The following is a 13,671-nucleotide window of genomic DNA, read 5'->3' on the forward strand; positions in this document are numbered from 1 at the left end:
CATTCCGTATGGGTGCTGGTTCATGTCCTGGCTGCCCCAGTTCCCATTCAGCTCACTGCGTGTGGCCTGGGAAAGCAGCAGATGATAGCCAAAGATCATTTTTGCCCTTGCACTCATGTGGAAGACCTACAGGAAGTTCCAGGCCCCTGATTTTATACTGGCTCAGCTCCAGCCATTATGTCCAATTGGGAGTGAATCACGGATAGAGGTTCATTGTGTGTCTCTCCTCCATGTGTAACTCTGCCTTTCAAATTAAAAAAAAATTTTTTAAAAGATTGTGAACCATTTATTTCTTGGAATCCATTGGCCAGGAGGGTATCCTTGGGATTCAGCTGTCGAGTTTGACTTTAGTAGTGAGTTTTCATTGTATTTATTTTTGTCATTTTAGGTACTTTCTAAAAAGATTTATTTTCCATCTGCTGGTTCACCTGCAATGGCTATAGCAGAGCTAATCTAAAGACAGCAGCCAGGAATTTCTTCTGGGTCTCCCACATGAGTGCAGGGTTCCAAGGCCTTGTGGAATCTTCTCTGCTTTACCAGGGCATAAGCAGCTGGGACACGAGCCAGTGCCTACCTGGGCTGCCAGTACTTGCAAGTGCAGAATTCTACTGTAGAACCACTGTGCTTACCCTTGTTAAGCACTTTTTAATACAAAATTTTTATCATTTCTTTGGAAGGCTGAGTGATAAAAAAGGAGAGAAAAAGAGAGGAAATCTTCCATCTACTGATGTCCCCCCCCACCCAATTCCAGGACTGAACCACAATGAAGCCAGAAGCCCAGGGCTCCAACTAAAAAGAGTTCCACCACAGTAGCAGAGTTCCAAGCACTTAGCTCCTCCCTAGATAGATCAAAGCAGAACAGCCTGGACCCAAACTGTGTTCCAGTTGTGATGTTTGTGTGGCAGCCATCAGCTTAATGTGCTACACCAAAACACAGGCCTTAACAGCTTTTTAAAATTAAAATTTATTCATTTTAAAGGCAAAGTTACAGAGAGAGAGAGAGAGAAACAAAGTAGAGAGAAAAACAAAAAAATGGTGGAGGAGGATCTCTCATCTACTGGTTCACTTCCCACGGATCAAGGCAGCCAGGACTGGGTGAGGCCAATGTCAGCAGCCAGGTGCTTTTGGGTCATCATAAGGATGCAGTGGCCCAAGCACTTGGGCCATCCTCCACTACTTTCCCAGGTGCATCAGCAGGGAGCTGGGTTGGGAAGTAAAGCAGTAGGGACCCTAACTGGCATCCGCATGGGATGCCAGTAACAGATAAGTGGCAGCCTTGCCTGCCCTGTTACAGTTTGGCCCTTCTGAATTCCCTGTGAAGACGCCTGATCTTAGCTATGGGTTGCCCAGCAGGTGTTTTCCCTGTCTTCAGATGGACTGGTTTATGTCCATCTACCTCAGGCTCTACTAGTCCATCAGCTGTTAAATGACAGTCCCTCCAGGCATGTCCTAAAACAATATACAGTCAAAGGTGATAAGCCTTGGTGCTGACCAGGACAGGCTAGATTGGAATTAGACAGAAATCTCCAATAAAAAAAGAACACTTTTTTTAAAAAATTATTATTGGAAAGGTTGATTTACAGAAACAAGGAAAGACAGAAAGATCTTCCTTCCACTGGTTCACTTCCCAAGCAGCCATGATGGCTGGAGCTGAGCTGATCCGAAGCCAGGAGGTTCTTTCGGGTCTCCCATGCAGGGGCAGGGTCCAAAGGCTTTGAGTCATCCACTTCTGCTTTCCCAGGCCAAAAACAGAGAGCTGAATGGTAAGTGGAGCAGCTGGGACACGAACCTGTGCCCATATGGGATCCCAGTGCATCCAAGGCAAGGATTTAGCCACTAGGCTAACACGCCAGGCCCCCACATTACCTCTAGTATGCTCCCATCAGCCCTTGACGCTGCCTCAGCCTGACTACAAGCAGTGCTGATTGTGTCCCAGCTCCAGGGAGTCCAGACCCCTGCCCCAGCTGCAGCAGCACCCACCCCCCGGTGCTCTACCCTGGCTCCTGCAAACCAGTGCTGCTTGCCTGACCCCTTCCCCACAAGGCTTCCAGCTAAGGCTCTAGCATCTCCCTACTCCCAACATCCATCTGCCTTTGCCTGAGCTCAGACCTGCATTTCTTCTTCTTCTTTGCAAGCCAGCAAGTTTGTACACCTGCATCCAGGCACCTGATTTAGTAGTGAGCTTTATCACTGGGTCCAATTGATATATTTTTGGCCAATATCATCGCATGCAATTCTACAGTACGTAGTCTCATTTTGGCACCATCCACCAAGAACAACTCAGCACCAAACATGGAAATTTGTAGATCTAGATGATTCCAGAAAAAAAGTTAGGCTTTCTCCTTGGAAAATCTAGCAAAGTGACCTGCTTCCAATCGCCATCTCGAGGCTCTGGAGTTCTGTGAAATCACTGCCTCGGGCCACCTGCACACGCCACCCTACAAGATGCAGCCCTGAACACCAGCTCTGACAGCCCCACCAAGGTCTTAAGGCAGAACTACCAGGAAGCTGGGAAGGAGACTGAAATGAAGGAAAATGTAGAGGTGGAGGTGGACGTGGAAGAGGGCAAAGGAGAGGGATGGAGATGAAGATACGGAGGCCCAGGCAGCAACAAACAAACAGCCAAAGATGATGAAGATGACAATGTTGGCACCTAGAAGGAGAGTATTCAGGAGGATGACTAGATGGGATAAGCAGAAAAGGTAATCTTAAAAGAAAGCAAAAATGGCTGCCATTATCTGATCACATTGCAGCCTCACAGGGACAGCATTGACCAGAGCGCCACACCCAAATGGCCGCCCCGTCCCAATTGCAACCTGAAGTTGCAGGCAAGAAAGACAAAAAGAACCCAAACTTTATATTTTTGCACATATTGTTGGAGGTCAGTCATTTTTAAGGATCTCACGATGTGCAAACTAGCCTAATGGAGCATTCCTGGCTGTGTCTCACTTTACTTGGGGGACCATGTTATTTATACTATATAAACACATTAAAAACATTTAAAAATGTGTTCAAGAAGTGAAAACAATAACCACAAAGTTTTTGACTGAGTATTCCATTAATTTGTGGTGTATATACTTAGTTGTACTACAAGTAGTTGGCCTGAGATGCTTAGAAAGACCAAAGGATAAAACATGTTTTTTCCCCCAATTTTTGATGGATAAAGCTTGCTGTTTATTAATCATCTCCCTCCATGCTCCAGCACCCTTTTGGGGGGTGGGTCCTGTTTATTTGCAATTGAAACAAAGCTGCCCAAAAATAAATCAGAAATTTTCAAGTGGGACTCATTCAGCCCCAAATATTTAGTCCCAAATAGTTTCTCTAATATCCATATCACACTAACACCCAGTGTCCCCACCACGATTTTGGTGCAGTCTGCTTTTACCACATAGGAGGCAACAGCGGAGTTTGGCTCTCTACCACCAAATGGCTATGTCCAGTTGGCCAGTCAGTTCACCACAAGGACCTAGAACCAGCATCAGAAGCTGGTTCTACATGTCAAAGGAAACTGCACCAAATGAAAAATCATTTGACTTAGATGCTCAGCTAGCTCAAGAGCCCATTGGAGCCAGGTGCTGAAAACCTACTAAGGCATGACTAAGAGTGCCAGAATGCACCTTAAAGGCATCCACCTCTCCCCTGACCTGACCTAATCCTTTCGAATCTTTTGTAAAACCAAACACAGGCAGAGGAATCCATCAGTAATCACTGCTTTTCTGTGGGATCTACCTGCAAGCCCCGAATGATAGTCCTGCCTCTCCTTGGGAAAGAGCAAAGAAAATAGACCACAGCAAAACACATGCTAACTAGCTTATACACCAGCCCTCTTCCTATTCAGTCACATCTGAAACTGAAAGCACCTCTTTGCTCAAGATAAAAAGATGGCCATCCTGTCTTCTCAAGCTCTGCTGGAGGAGAGGGACTGGAACGGAATCCTGTACAGCACATCAGGGACCTGTCACCTCTGAGTGCCGTCCTCTGCTCAGGTAAGAGAATTAGGATGGTACACTGAGGATCAACGAGGCTTAGGATGAGGCTAGGTGAAGATCTGGGGGTTGAGTGATTGTGGTGTTCCAGGGTTATGCATCCACAGCCCAAGCCACAATGTCGGTGCTGAGTACAAAGGGGCTGGCATCATGGTGCACTGGGCTGAGCCTTCTCTTGTGATACCCATACAAGCACTAGTTTGGGTCCCAGCTGTTCCACTTCTGATCCAGCTCTGTTAAGAAGCTTGAGAGAGCAGGGGAGGATGGCCCAAGTACTTGGACCCTGGCATCTATGGGAGACAGATGGAATTCTGTCTTTTCTGGCTTTTTGGCTGTTGCAGCCATTTGGTGAGTGAAGCTGAATTTGTGTATCAATTTCTCTTTGTATTTCACTCTCTCTTTTCTTCCTTGAAAAGAAAAAAGAAAGATGGGTCCTCATTGTGGCATAGTAAGTAAAGGTACCAGTGACATCAGCATCCCATATGGGCACAGATTCATGTCCTGGCTGCTCCATTTTTGATTCAACTAACTGCTAATATGCCTCAAAAGGTAGCAGAGCTTGGGCCTCTGCATCCACATGGAAGAACTGAATCGAGCTTCTAACTCCTGTCTTGAGCCTGGCACAGCATTGGCTGTTGTAGGCATTTGGAAAGTGAACATGAGCATGGAAGATCTCTCTTTGTCCTTCTCTCTATAACCTTTACAATTAATACATCTTTTAAAAATAACTGGACAAAAGAAATACTGCAAGCAGAATTGGGGAGGTAGGATCTTATTTGGAAAACGAAAATTCCTTTTTGGAAAAAGAGATCATTTTTATTTGTAAGACAGATTTACAGAGGAAAGGACAGAGAAAGGCCTTCTATCAGCTGGTTCATTGCTAACTGGCTACAATGGTTAGAGCTGAGCTGATTCTGAAGCTTGGAGTCAGATGCTTCTTTCAGGTTTCCCATGCAAGTGCAAGGTCCAAAGGCTCTGGGCCATCTTTTGCTTTTGCAAGCCACAAGCAGCGAGCTACACGGAAGTGAACAGCTGGGATACAAGCCAGCATCCATATGGAATCTTGCTGCATACACGGTAAGGATTTAGCTACTAGGCTATTGCCCAAACCCTCCAGAATTTTTTTTTTTGAAAAGCAGACATGCAGGCTGTCTAGCCCTCCACAAATTAAAAGAAATGTTTTATTGATATCCTATGGAAGCAAGGTTTCTTTATTTTAAGATTTTATTTTATTTTTATTGGAAAGTCAGATCTACAGAGAGGAAGAGAGACAGATAGGAAGATCTTGCATTCCATGATTCATTCCCCAAGCAGCCGCAATGGCTGAAGCTGTGCCAATTCAAAGCCAGGAGCCAGGAGCCAGCAGACAGGAGCCCACAGCTTCTTCCAGCTTTCCCACGTGGGTGCAGAGTCCTAAGGCTTTGGGCCATCCTAGACCACTTTCCCAACCCACAAGCAAAAGCTAGATGGGAAGTGCGGCCGCAGGGACACGAACTAGTCCCCATATGGGATCCCAGTGCATGCAAGGAGAAGACTTTAATCACTAGGATAACATGCCTGGCTGGAAGGAAGGTTTCTAATGGCAAGTGTGGTTATTGCACACAAACAAAGGTTACTCTGAATGTACACAGCACACTTGAACTCATTTATGGGCACTGATCTTTCTTTTCATCAATCCAGCATGAGCAGAGTTGGGATTGGCTCTCCTAGAGTACCAACTCTCAAAGTCAATCATTTCTAGTGAGTTTGTCCTGATGGGTCAGGGAATGAGAAGCCCGAAATTACAGCAGGAGGTTCTACCAGAAATTATTAGGCCCAGCTCACAGCCCCTCTCTGCATAAGGTCTAGGACAAACACTATCCTATGGAGACCAAGAAGTACACACCACAGTCTTAGGGTGCAGCAGAAAATTGTCCAGTTTTGCTGAGGGCTGCACGCAGGTAGCAATGATGAATGCAGCCTCTGTTCCCAGCAGAGGAACCATCACTCCTCATCCTCTATGGGCCTGGCTGAGCATGAGACTGCTTTCTCCAATCCCCTGAGAAAGAACAGAAAAATCATGACTTCTCAGTAGGCCCTGCAGTTAGCAAAGCAAAGATGATCATGATGAGAGATGACAACATGGAGAGAAAGTCAGGAGTATTAAGCTTGAGTTAGTTTGTTTCTAACTTGGGAGAGGATTTTTTTTTAATGATTTATTTGTTTTTATTAGAAAAAAGAATTACAGAGAGAATCAGAGACAGAGAAAGATCTTCTACCTCCTGGTTCACTCCCCAAGCAGTCATAACAGATAGAGCTGAGCTGACCATACCAGGACCCAGAAATTTCTTCCAGGTCTCATTCATGGGTGCAGGGCCCCAAGGCTTTGGGCCATCCTCTATTGTTATCCCAGGACACAGGCAGGGAGCTCAATGGGAAATGAAACAGCCGGGATAGGAACTGTGGTGCCCACATGGGACCCTGGAATATGCAAGATGAGGATTTAGCCATCAGGCCATCAACTTGGCAAAGGAGATAAATTCTTTTGGGGTTTATCAGAGGACTCCCAGGATTTCTCCAAAGGAATCCAATGGTGGGCCTCTGCAGGGCATTCTAGAAGATTAGCTGCCTCTCTCACTGGCATTTTGCCTAACATGTACCTCCACCTGCACAGAATTGATCTTTTCCTGCCAGCTCCATATGGGATCTGAGTGTCAGAGTCACCAATCTCTGATCCAAGACTCATTGGCAAAGAATCCTGGGATGTGATATGTGAGAGTGGAAATGTGGATTTGAAATGGGGATTCAATAACACACAACTAGTGAATCATGGGAACAAACATGCAGCTTAACAGTGGCTAAGATGCTGTGTCCTGCTTTGTTGGATCTGGGTTCACTTCTTGGCTCCTCACCAGCTGGCTAATGAGACAACCATGAGAACACAAGTCACTGGGCTCCCACCACCCATGTGGGAATTTGAAGACTAAGTTCCTGGCTCCTAACGCCAGCCCATCTCTGCCTGAATCAAGGGATGAAAGTGTGGCCTCCTCCACACAAACCACAGGAAAGAAATGAAACAAAAATAAACCAAAAGAGAATTGATGAACCAAGCTAATGCTCATCCCTGACACTGTCTCATCTCTGTTTGCAGTGATTGTTGAAGATGAGGACAGCTTTTTCAGTTCTCCTCTTTGTGCTGGCTGGGTTGCTGACATCACAGGTAACATGTTTTGCCCACCCCCTGCCATGGCCTACTGACTTTAAGACAACAGAGTTCCTGGAGTTGGGTCTATGCCTATAGACAATTAGAAAGCAGGAATCTGAAAAATGATGTTAAAACAGAACCCATAAACAAAGGGGATTTGTAGTGCTTAGTTTTTCCTTCTCCCACTACAGCCAGCCTAATGCTCCTCAAGGGTCAAGTGTAGCATCATGATGGGAACACGTGAGATCTCATGCTGAGCCTACATCCATACCTTGGGCTTGGGCAGTGACATGCAGATGCTGATCCTGGGACAATAGATTCAAGGTTTCTATCCTCCCTGACAGGTGGCTGGCCAGCAGCAGCTGGACATGGCTAAGACTGCATTTGATGATCAGTACGTAGACTGCGTAGACAAAATGGAGAGAATTGCACCCCGGCTGTTAGAAGAAGACATGCGCATGAATAAAAAACTCAAAGTTAAATGGGAAAGTGCCAAGAAACATTGGAAGCAAATAAAGAATACTGTAAGCTACCCCTCCCAATTCAATAATTTCCATGGAACAGCTCTGGTGGCCTATACTGGGTCTATTGCATTTGCTTTTAACAGAGCTGTGAGAAACTTCGCTTCAAATAATGATACATTTTACTTCAAAGGCTTCCACTATTACCTGACCAGAGCACTGCAACTTCTCAACTCAGGTACCTGTTACATGGTTTACAGAGGCTCTAAAATCAGATTTACTTATAGAGGCAAAGGAAATGTAAGATTTGGCCAGTTTGCTTCATCATCTCTAGAGCGTAACATTGCTATGCATTTTCTTGGTGAAAATGGGACCCTGTTTATCATCAACACATGCAAGGGTGTCCATATTGAAGCCTTCTCGCAGTATCCAGATCAGAAGGAAGTGCTGATTCCAGGCTATGAGGAATACCAGAAAGTCACCATCAACAAGAAACCTCAGGAAAAATATAACACCATTATGCTTGAAAAACCCCAAACCATGAAGAGTAACTTCAATTGCTTCTACAAAGACCATGACAGCAATTTCAACAGAGTAGGTGAGTCTGGGTCTGTGCTGGAGGTGGGAGTGGGGACCATCACACACTAGCAGAGAGGATGCTCTCCCTCCTCAAAACACCGAAGGCAGAGAGCTAGGAGCCTCCAGGCAACTGCTAGGAGTGTGAAATTCCTGTAAGGCCAGAGCTGTTGTCCTGGACTACTGAACAGAGCTCAGTCTCAGGGCCATGGATGATTCTAGCACAACCACACTCACAGGTCTCCTGTTGGACAACAGGCAACATGAGTCATGGTTCCCCAGCTGTCCTCTCTCAGGCCTCCAGGCCTTAATACCCATCATCAGGGGTTTGAAATCTCTCCTTTGCTTGTATATCATGTCACCCAAAGACAGACAGCATCAGTTTCAGCAGAGCAATTAGCTTTCAAGACCTAATTTGCATATTGCTCCCAGTAGTAAGCTTTCTTTGAGATTTTTGGGCAAAAATTTACCTTGTGCTATATGCACTGCCCTAAGTTCAGAGTCACACCAGTTCACCTAATATTCGGCTCCACCATCAGTGGCACAGTGACTTTGTTTAAGCTGCCTGAGCAAGATGTGTGCCAGTGTCCTTATGTAATTTGGAGGACAGAAGCCACAGAAACTTCAAAAGTGCTGCTGTGTGCACTATGAGGCAGATGCTCACAATCTACCACTTGGCATAACAAATGTTGACTCTCTTTCACATCACAGAGACCCTCACATGTATCTCAGACATCCTTCACCATTACTTGATGATCATTTGTCTGTAGTCCAACAATGCTGTCTCCTTGTTCATGTATACCCAGAGGTGGTCATATGCCTGCCTTGAGGTTGGGCTTTCATGTACAATTTGGAAGTCAGCTAAGCTTTGTTATGAGTCTAGAAGTGTGTCTGAGCTGCAGAATGAACCAAATTCATCCTCATACTGTGAAGGCCTGTGAGAAATACTGGACATCTTTAGGTGGAAAGATATCTACACAGCCACTACAGGAGGACCCGGAGCTTTATGCAGAGGAATTTTGAATTTGGATCAAACCTAATGAAAACAGGCTAGCCAAGTAGCCTACCTGATAGAGGAAAGATGCTGCCCAGTGGATCTGGGTCACATGAGCAATGTTCAGGTTTGGGCAGGCTGGGAATATCAGGTGAGGAAGTGGATCCTACCACTTCAGTCACAAAGCAATTAGAGTGAGGAACCAGGCAGCTAAAGTGAAAGACATTCAACAGATGAGAGCCTAGCAGCATCCTCCTGCATGAGGACTCGTGTAAAGAGTACAACTAGCAGGCCCGGCGGCGTGGCCTAGCAGCTAAAGTCCTCGCCTTGGGCGCCCCGGGATCCCATGTGGGCGCCGGTTCTAATCCTGGCAGCTACACTTCCCATCCAGCTCCCTGCTTGTGGCCTGGGAAAGCGGTTGAGGATGGCCCAATGCATTGGGACTCTACACCTGCATGGGAGACCCAGAGGGGGTTCCTGGTTCCCGGCTTCAGATCGGAGCGCACAGGCTATTGCGGCTCACTTGGGGAGTGAGTCTTTAGATGGAGGATCTTCCTCTCTGTCTCTCCTCCTCTCTGAATATCTGACTTTGTAATGAAAATAAATAAATCTTTAAAAAAAAAAAAAAAAGAGTACAACTAGGTACAGGAAATCCCAGATCCACCACTTCAGGGTTTCAAAAGAAGCTCCAACGTCAGGAAGGCCAATTTCTCAAGCAACCCCATACTGATACTTGTGTTTCTCTTCACCCCATGTGCAGGAAGAAAAAAGCCCCGCATCCCTCTGGCTGCTGACTGGGATTCTGCTCCTGTAGCTGCTTCTCCCTACTGAGCTCTGACCTCCCATCCAGCTGCCTGCTTCTGTAGGAAATTTGTGAAGCATGAGGACATCACTGGATCTGACTGCCAAAGTGTGAGCTGTGTCAAGTTTTCCACTCTAGAGAAGTTTCTGGCTTCAAGACACTGCTGCAATTGCAAAGTATTTTTCTTATGTATTATTAGCAATAGACTTCAATTCCACCCACCTGCCCAAGCTATAAGGAGTACTGTAATCTCAAGAAATAAATCTTTCGTTGTCACTGCTTATTTCTCTGTGATTAGATATATCTATGTGTTATAGTATTTGCTCAAGAAAATTTTCTAAGGAGTATGTTTGATGCAGACATTTTTATTACTCATAAGTTAGGATTTACCATCTCTCATAAACGTTCTTACAATCCTGATTGAGTGACCCATAAATACAAGGGCTGTGCTAGAAAAATTCCTCTCCTTATACTACTCAGCCAGAAATCAAGCAGTTGCTGAGCCCTACCCATTCACTTTAATAAGAGCTCCATATGATTCCTTACCTCACACCCACTCTGGTGATCTCCCAGGAGCTGAGCCAACCCTCTCTGGTGTGTGGCTAGAGCAAGGCAGGTGAGGTGTCATAGTTCTCACAGATGTATTTAACACAGCGGTTCACTAAGCACCCCCAGTCTCTGCCCATCACATCTGAGAACTGCACTGCCCCAAACCCACCAACTACCAGGAAAAAGCCAGATCAACACATGGCACACCACAGAACATGCTGGTGCAATGATAGATGAATCAAGACAGGATTGTGCCAACATGGGTATCAGGTACAGAGCCTGGAGCCAGGAGAAGTCCATAAATGGTGTTGGAACAACTGATGGTGTGTGTGACAAAAATGAATGAGATTGGCCTATACCTGTTCTCTCAGATTCCTGGGAGGCCCTATGTGGCATTCAGTTTATTGACTAGCCTGTTTCAAATCAGAGCAAGGCCAGTCACAAATCTCTTAGTGACCAAACAAAAAACTTCTTCCTATTTTAACACATTTTTGAAAGAAGGGTTTCAGAGATTAGTTTTTTCACATTCAGGCCTTTCATTTCCTTAGAGGTAGCAGTTAAGTAGTGTATATGCAAAAACCATATTTTGACAAGTTTAAGGATCTAATTGGGTCTCCTTAGCAATCTAGAATCTGCTGCAGCAGAGGCTGAAACAGAAAGAAGCAAGCAGAAAGACGGAAACAAGTAGACTGTGGTTGTAAAGTTACTTTCTTCCTGGTATTAAATGGGTCATTTCCTCACTGTCCGGCTCAGGCCTACAGAGCTGCATATGAGCTGTTGTTGACTGTGAACCTACTGGTCCATAACAAAGTTCAGTCGGATTCTATGGCACATATCCCAAGGGTGTCCTTTCTGAACTGCTCCCTCTCCACTGGGAGGCCATCTCTGCCCTGTACCCAATGCCTGTATTGGCACAGGCCCTTTCTCTACTCTCTCTGCCTATCACTGCACCAACAAATCAATTTCCAGGAGATCCCAACCCATGCTTTCTCTTATGGCCATCGTGTAATCCACACAGCTGATTCAGTGACAGCTATGTTCCTAGTGGGCTTGGGCAGAATGCATGAAGGCTGGCAAACTTCTTCTCCAAGCTTAGCTTTGTCATTATGCCACGTGGTAAAGTGGGATCCTGTCCTAGTCACCAGTTTGCTACAGTTATAGTGGAGGGGTATGAGGAAAACTGAATTCTTCTTGCAAAGGAACTGTCATAGCAGACCTCAGGGCCTTCAACAAAGCAGGGAAAGCAGAGACAGGGAAACACTTTCACCATCAAAGGCTCCATGGGGATTGAATCACCAAATCCCTTAACACCCTCATTCTAGTTCTTGAAGTTTTTTTCTTCCCTGTCAAGGCCCTCACTTTCTTTTTTTTTTTTAGAAGTCAAAATGTTTCAATCCAAAAGTTCCAAAGAGCAAACATTCTTTGGAGCATGGATGCCGAGAAGGAATCATTCTTACTCAAGAAAACATCACAATCAGAGAATCACCCACTGAGAGCAACAGCTTCAATTCCATTGTCATTAGGACAACACATCCACTAGTACCTGAGACAAAGCCTGGGACGCGTCACATATGTGGTTCAACAGCCATAGGGTATGGGAAAAACCAGGAAGTACTGTCATTGTGGGTAAAAGGAGGCTGCTATGGCAGCAAGACGGCCATCAGAAGTCAGCTGGAGCTCAAGTTATACAACGCTTCAATTCCAGCCTACACTTGCTTCCTTGGGAAGGGCTGGCCACATGTGGAAGGAGACACTTCAAAGGCAGGAGGGCTGATTTGTGAGCTCTTTCTATTCAATTAATTTTCCTATCACGTCACCATGTAAACTAGAAAAGATGATGCAAGCTATCACAGCTAGTTTCTAAGTTGGACACATCTTCCTGATTCTTCCACTGAGCAAGCTCAGAATGCATGCCTGCATTTAATAGGTGTGATCTTGTTTGAGAGAAGTGTGTAAACATAAGGCCATATTTTATTAATCTCCATCCCTGAAAACTGGTGGAGCACTCCTCGGCTCTTGTATAGCTCAATGACTGGCTTCGCAGTGTCCTTATACCGTCTTAGCCAGGCAGCAACTGCCTCAGGCTTACCTTCCTCTTGTTGGATTAATGCTTCCCCAGTGATGGCATCAATTCCAAGCACATGAGGTGGGTTGAAGTCCATATTATATACTCTTCTGCTGGGAGGGTGAATCCAATGACGGCTGAGCTGATCTTTCAATGTCTCAAACGGAATGTTTATGGTGATCACTAGATCCAGGTCACAATTTTATTAAGAGCCTCAGCCTGTACTAGTGTCCTCGGAAAACCATCCAGAAGCCAGTGCTGGCCACTCCTGCTCTCCAGCTCCGAGAGCATCAGGTATGTGATGACATGATCTGGGACCAAATGGCCTCTCTCTAGGTATTTCTTGGCCATATTACCAACTTCCGTGCTGGCCTTAATGTCCTCCTGCAAGAAGTGGCCACTGGAGAGATGCTTCAGGCCAAAGTTCTGGGTGATCATCTGGCACATGGTGCTTTTGTTCGAGCCGGGCAGCCCAATGATGACTAGCACAGGAGTGTAGAAGCCATTGCCTCGGTGAGGGGACGACCCGGGCAGGAGATCCAGGAACTTTGTTGCTGGACCCTGTCTGCTGAGGAGGGAACTCGCCCCTCTCAAGGCCCTCACTTTCACAGGACAGACTGCTATGAAGACCCGTGCTTTCCATCAGCAATACAACTTATGTTTTCCCCATCATCACGTGATGTCTAGGAACTGTTTTGTAAATGTTAGGTAACATTTAACTATCAATGGCACCTGATGCATGAGATGTGTTAAAATCTTCCTAGGGCCTTTGAAAAATGCCATGCCTTGAACCCCATGTCCAGGGATTCTGAATGAACACAACACGGGTGGTGCTCAGGCTGGACTGCCTGGGTAATGTGCAGTGGGGATGAGAACCACTTGCCTGCTAAGCCTGCACTGTTCTTCATTCATTTCACTCAGAGAGAAGTTCCAGGATGTTCCTAGTGTTTCAGGGCTGCTGCACAGCTACTCCAAAGTAAAAGCTTCTAGTGCTCCCAGGGCTTTAAATCTTCCTGCTTGGAGTATCCCTTTTCACCTAATTACAGTCTTTCGA

General features: G+C 45.8%; 1 protein-coding gene and 1 pseudogene across 1 annotated transcript; one reads left to right on the top strand and one right to left on the bottom strand.

Moving 5' to 3' along the window:
* Window positions 1-7,517: 7,517 nt before the first annotated feature.
* Window positions 7,518-10,288, top strand: LOC101536559 (T-cell ecto-ADP-ribosyltransferase 2-like; the record flags this gene model as incomplete). Its single annotated transcript, XM_036492446.2, has 2 exons — window positions 7,518-8,229; window positions 9,962-10,288. Coding segments are annotated over 2 exons (783 nt in total), but the record flags the coding sequence as incomplete, so codon positions are not given.
* A 2,165-nt stretch (window positions 10,289-12,453) lies between these two features.
* On the bottom strand, window positions 12,454-13,091 carry LOC101531910 (adenylate kinase 4, mitochondrial-like; annotated as a pseudogene).
* Between the last annotated feature and the right edge of the window lie 580 nt (window positions 13,092-13,671).

Source organism: Ochotona princeps, chromosome 4, assembly GCF_030435755.1.
Source record: "Ochotona princeps isolate mOchPri1 chromosome 4, mOchPri1.hap1, whole genome shotgun sequence".
NCBI classification, from domain to species: Eukaryota; Metazoa; Chordata; class Mammalia; order Lagomorpha; family Ochotonidae; genus Ochotona; species Ochotona princeps.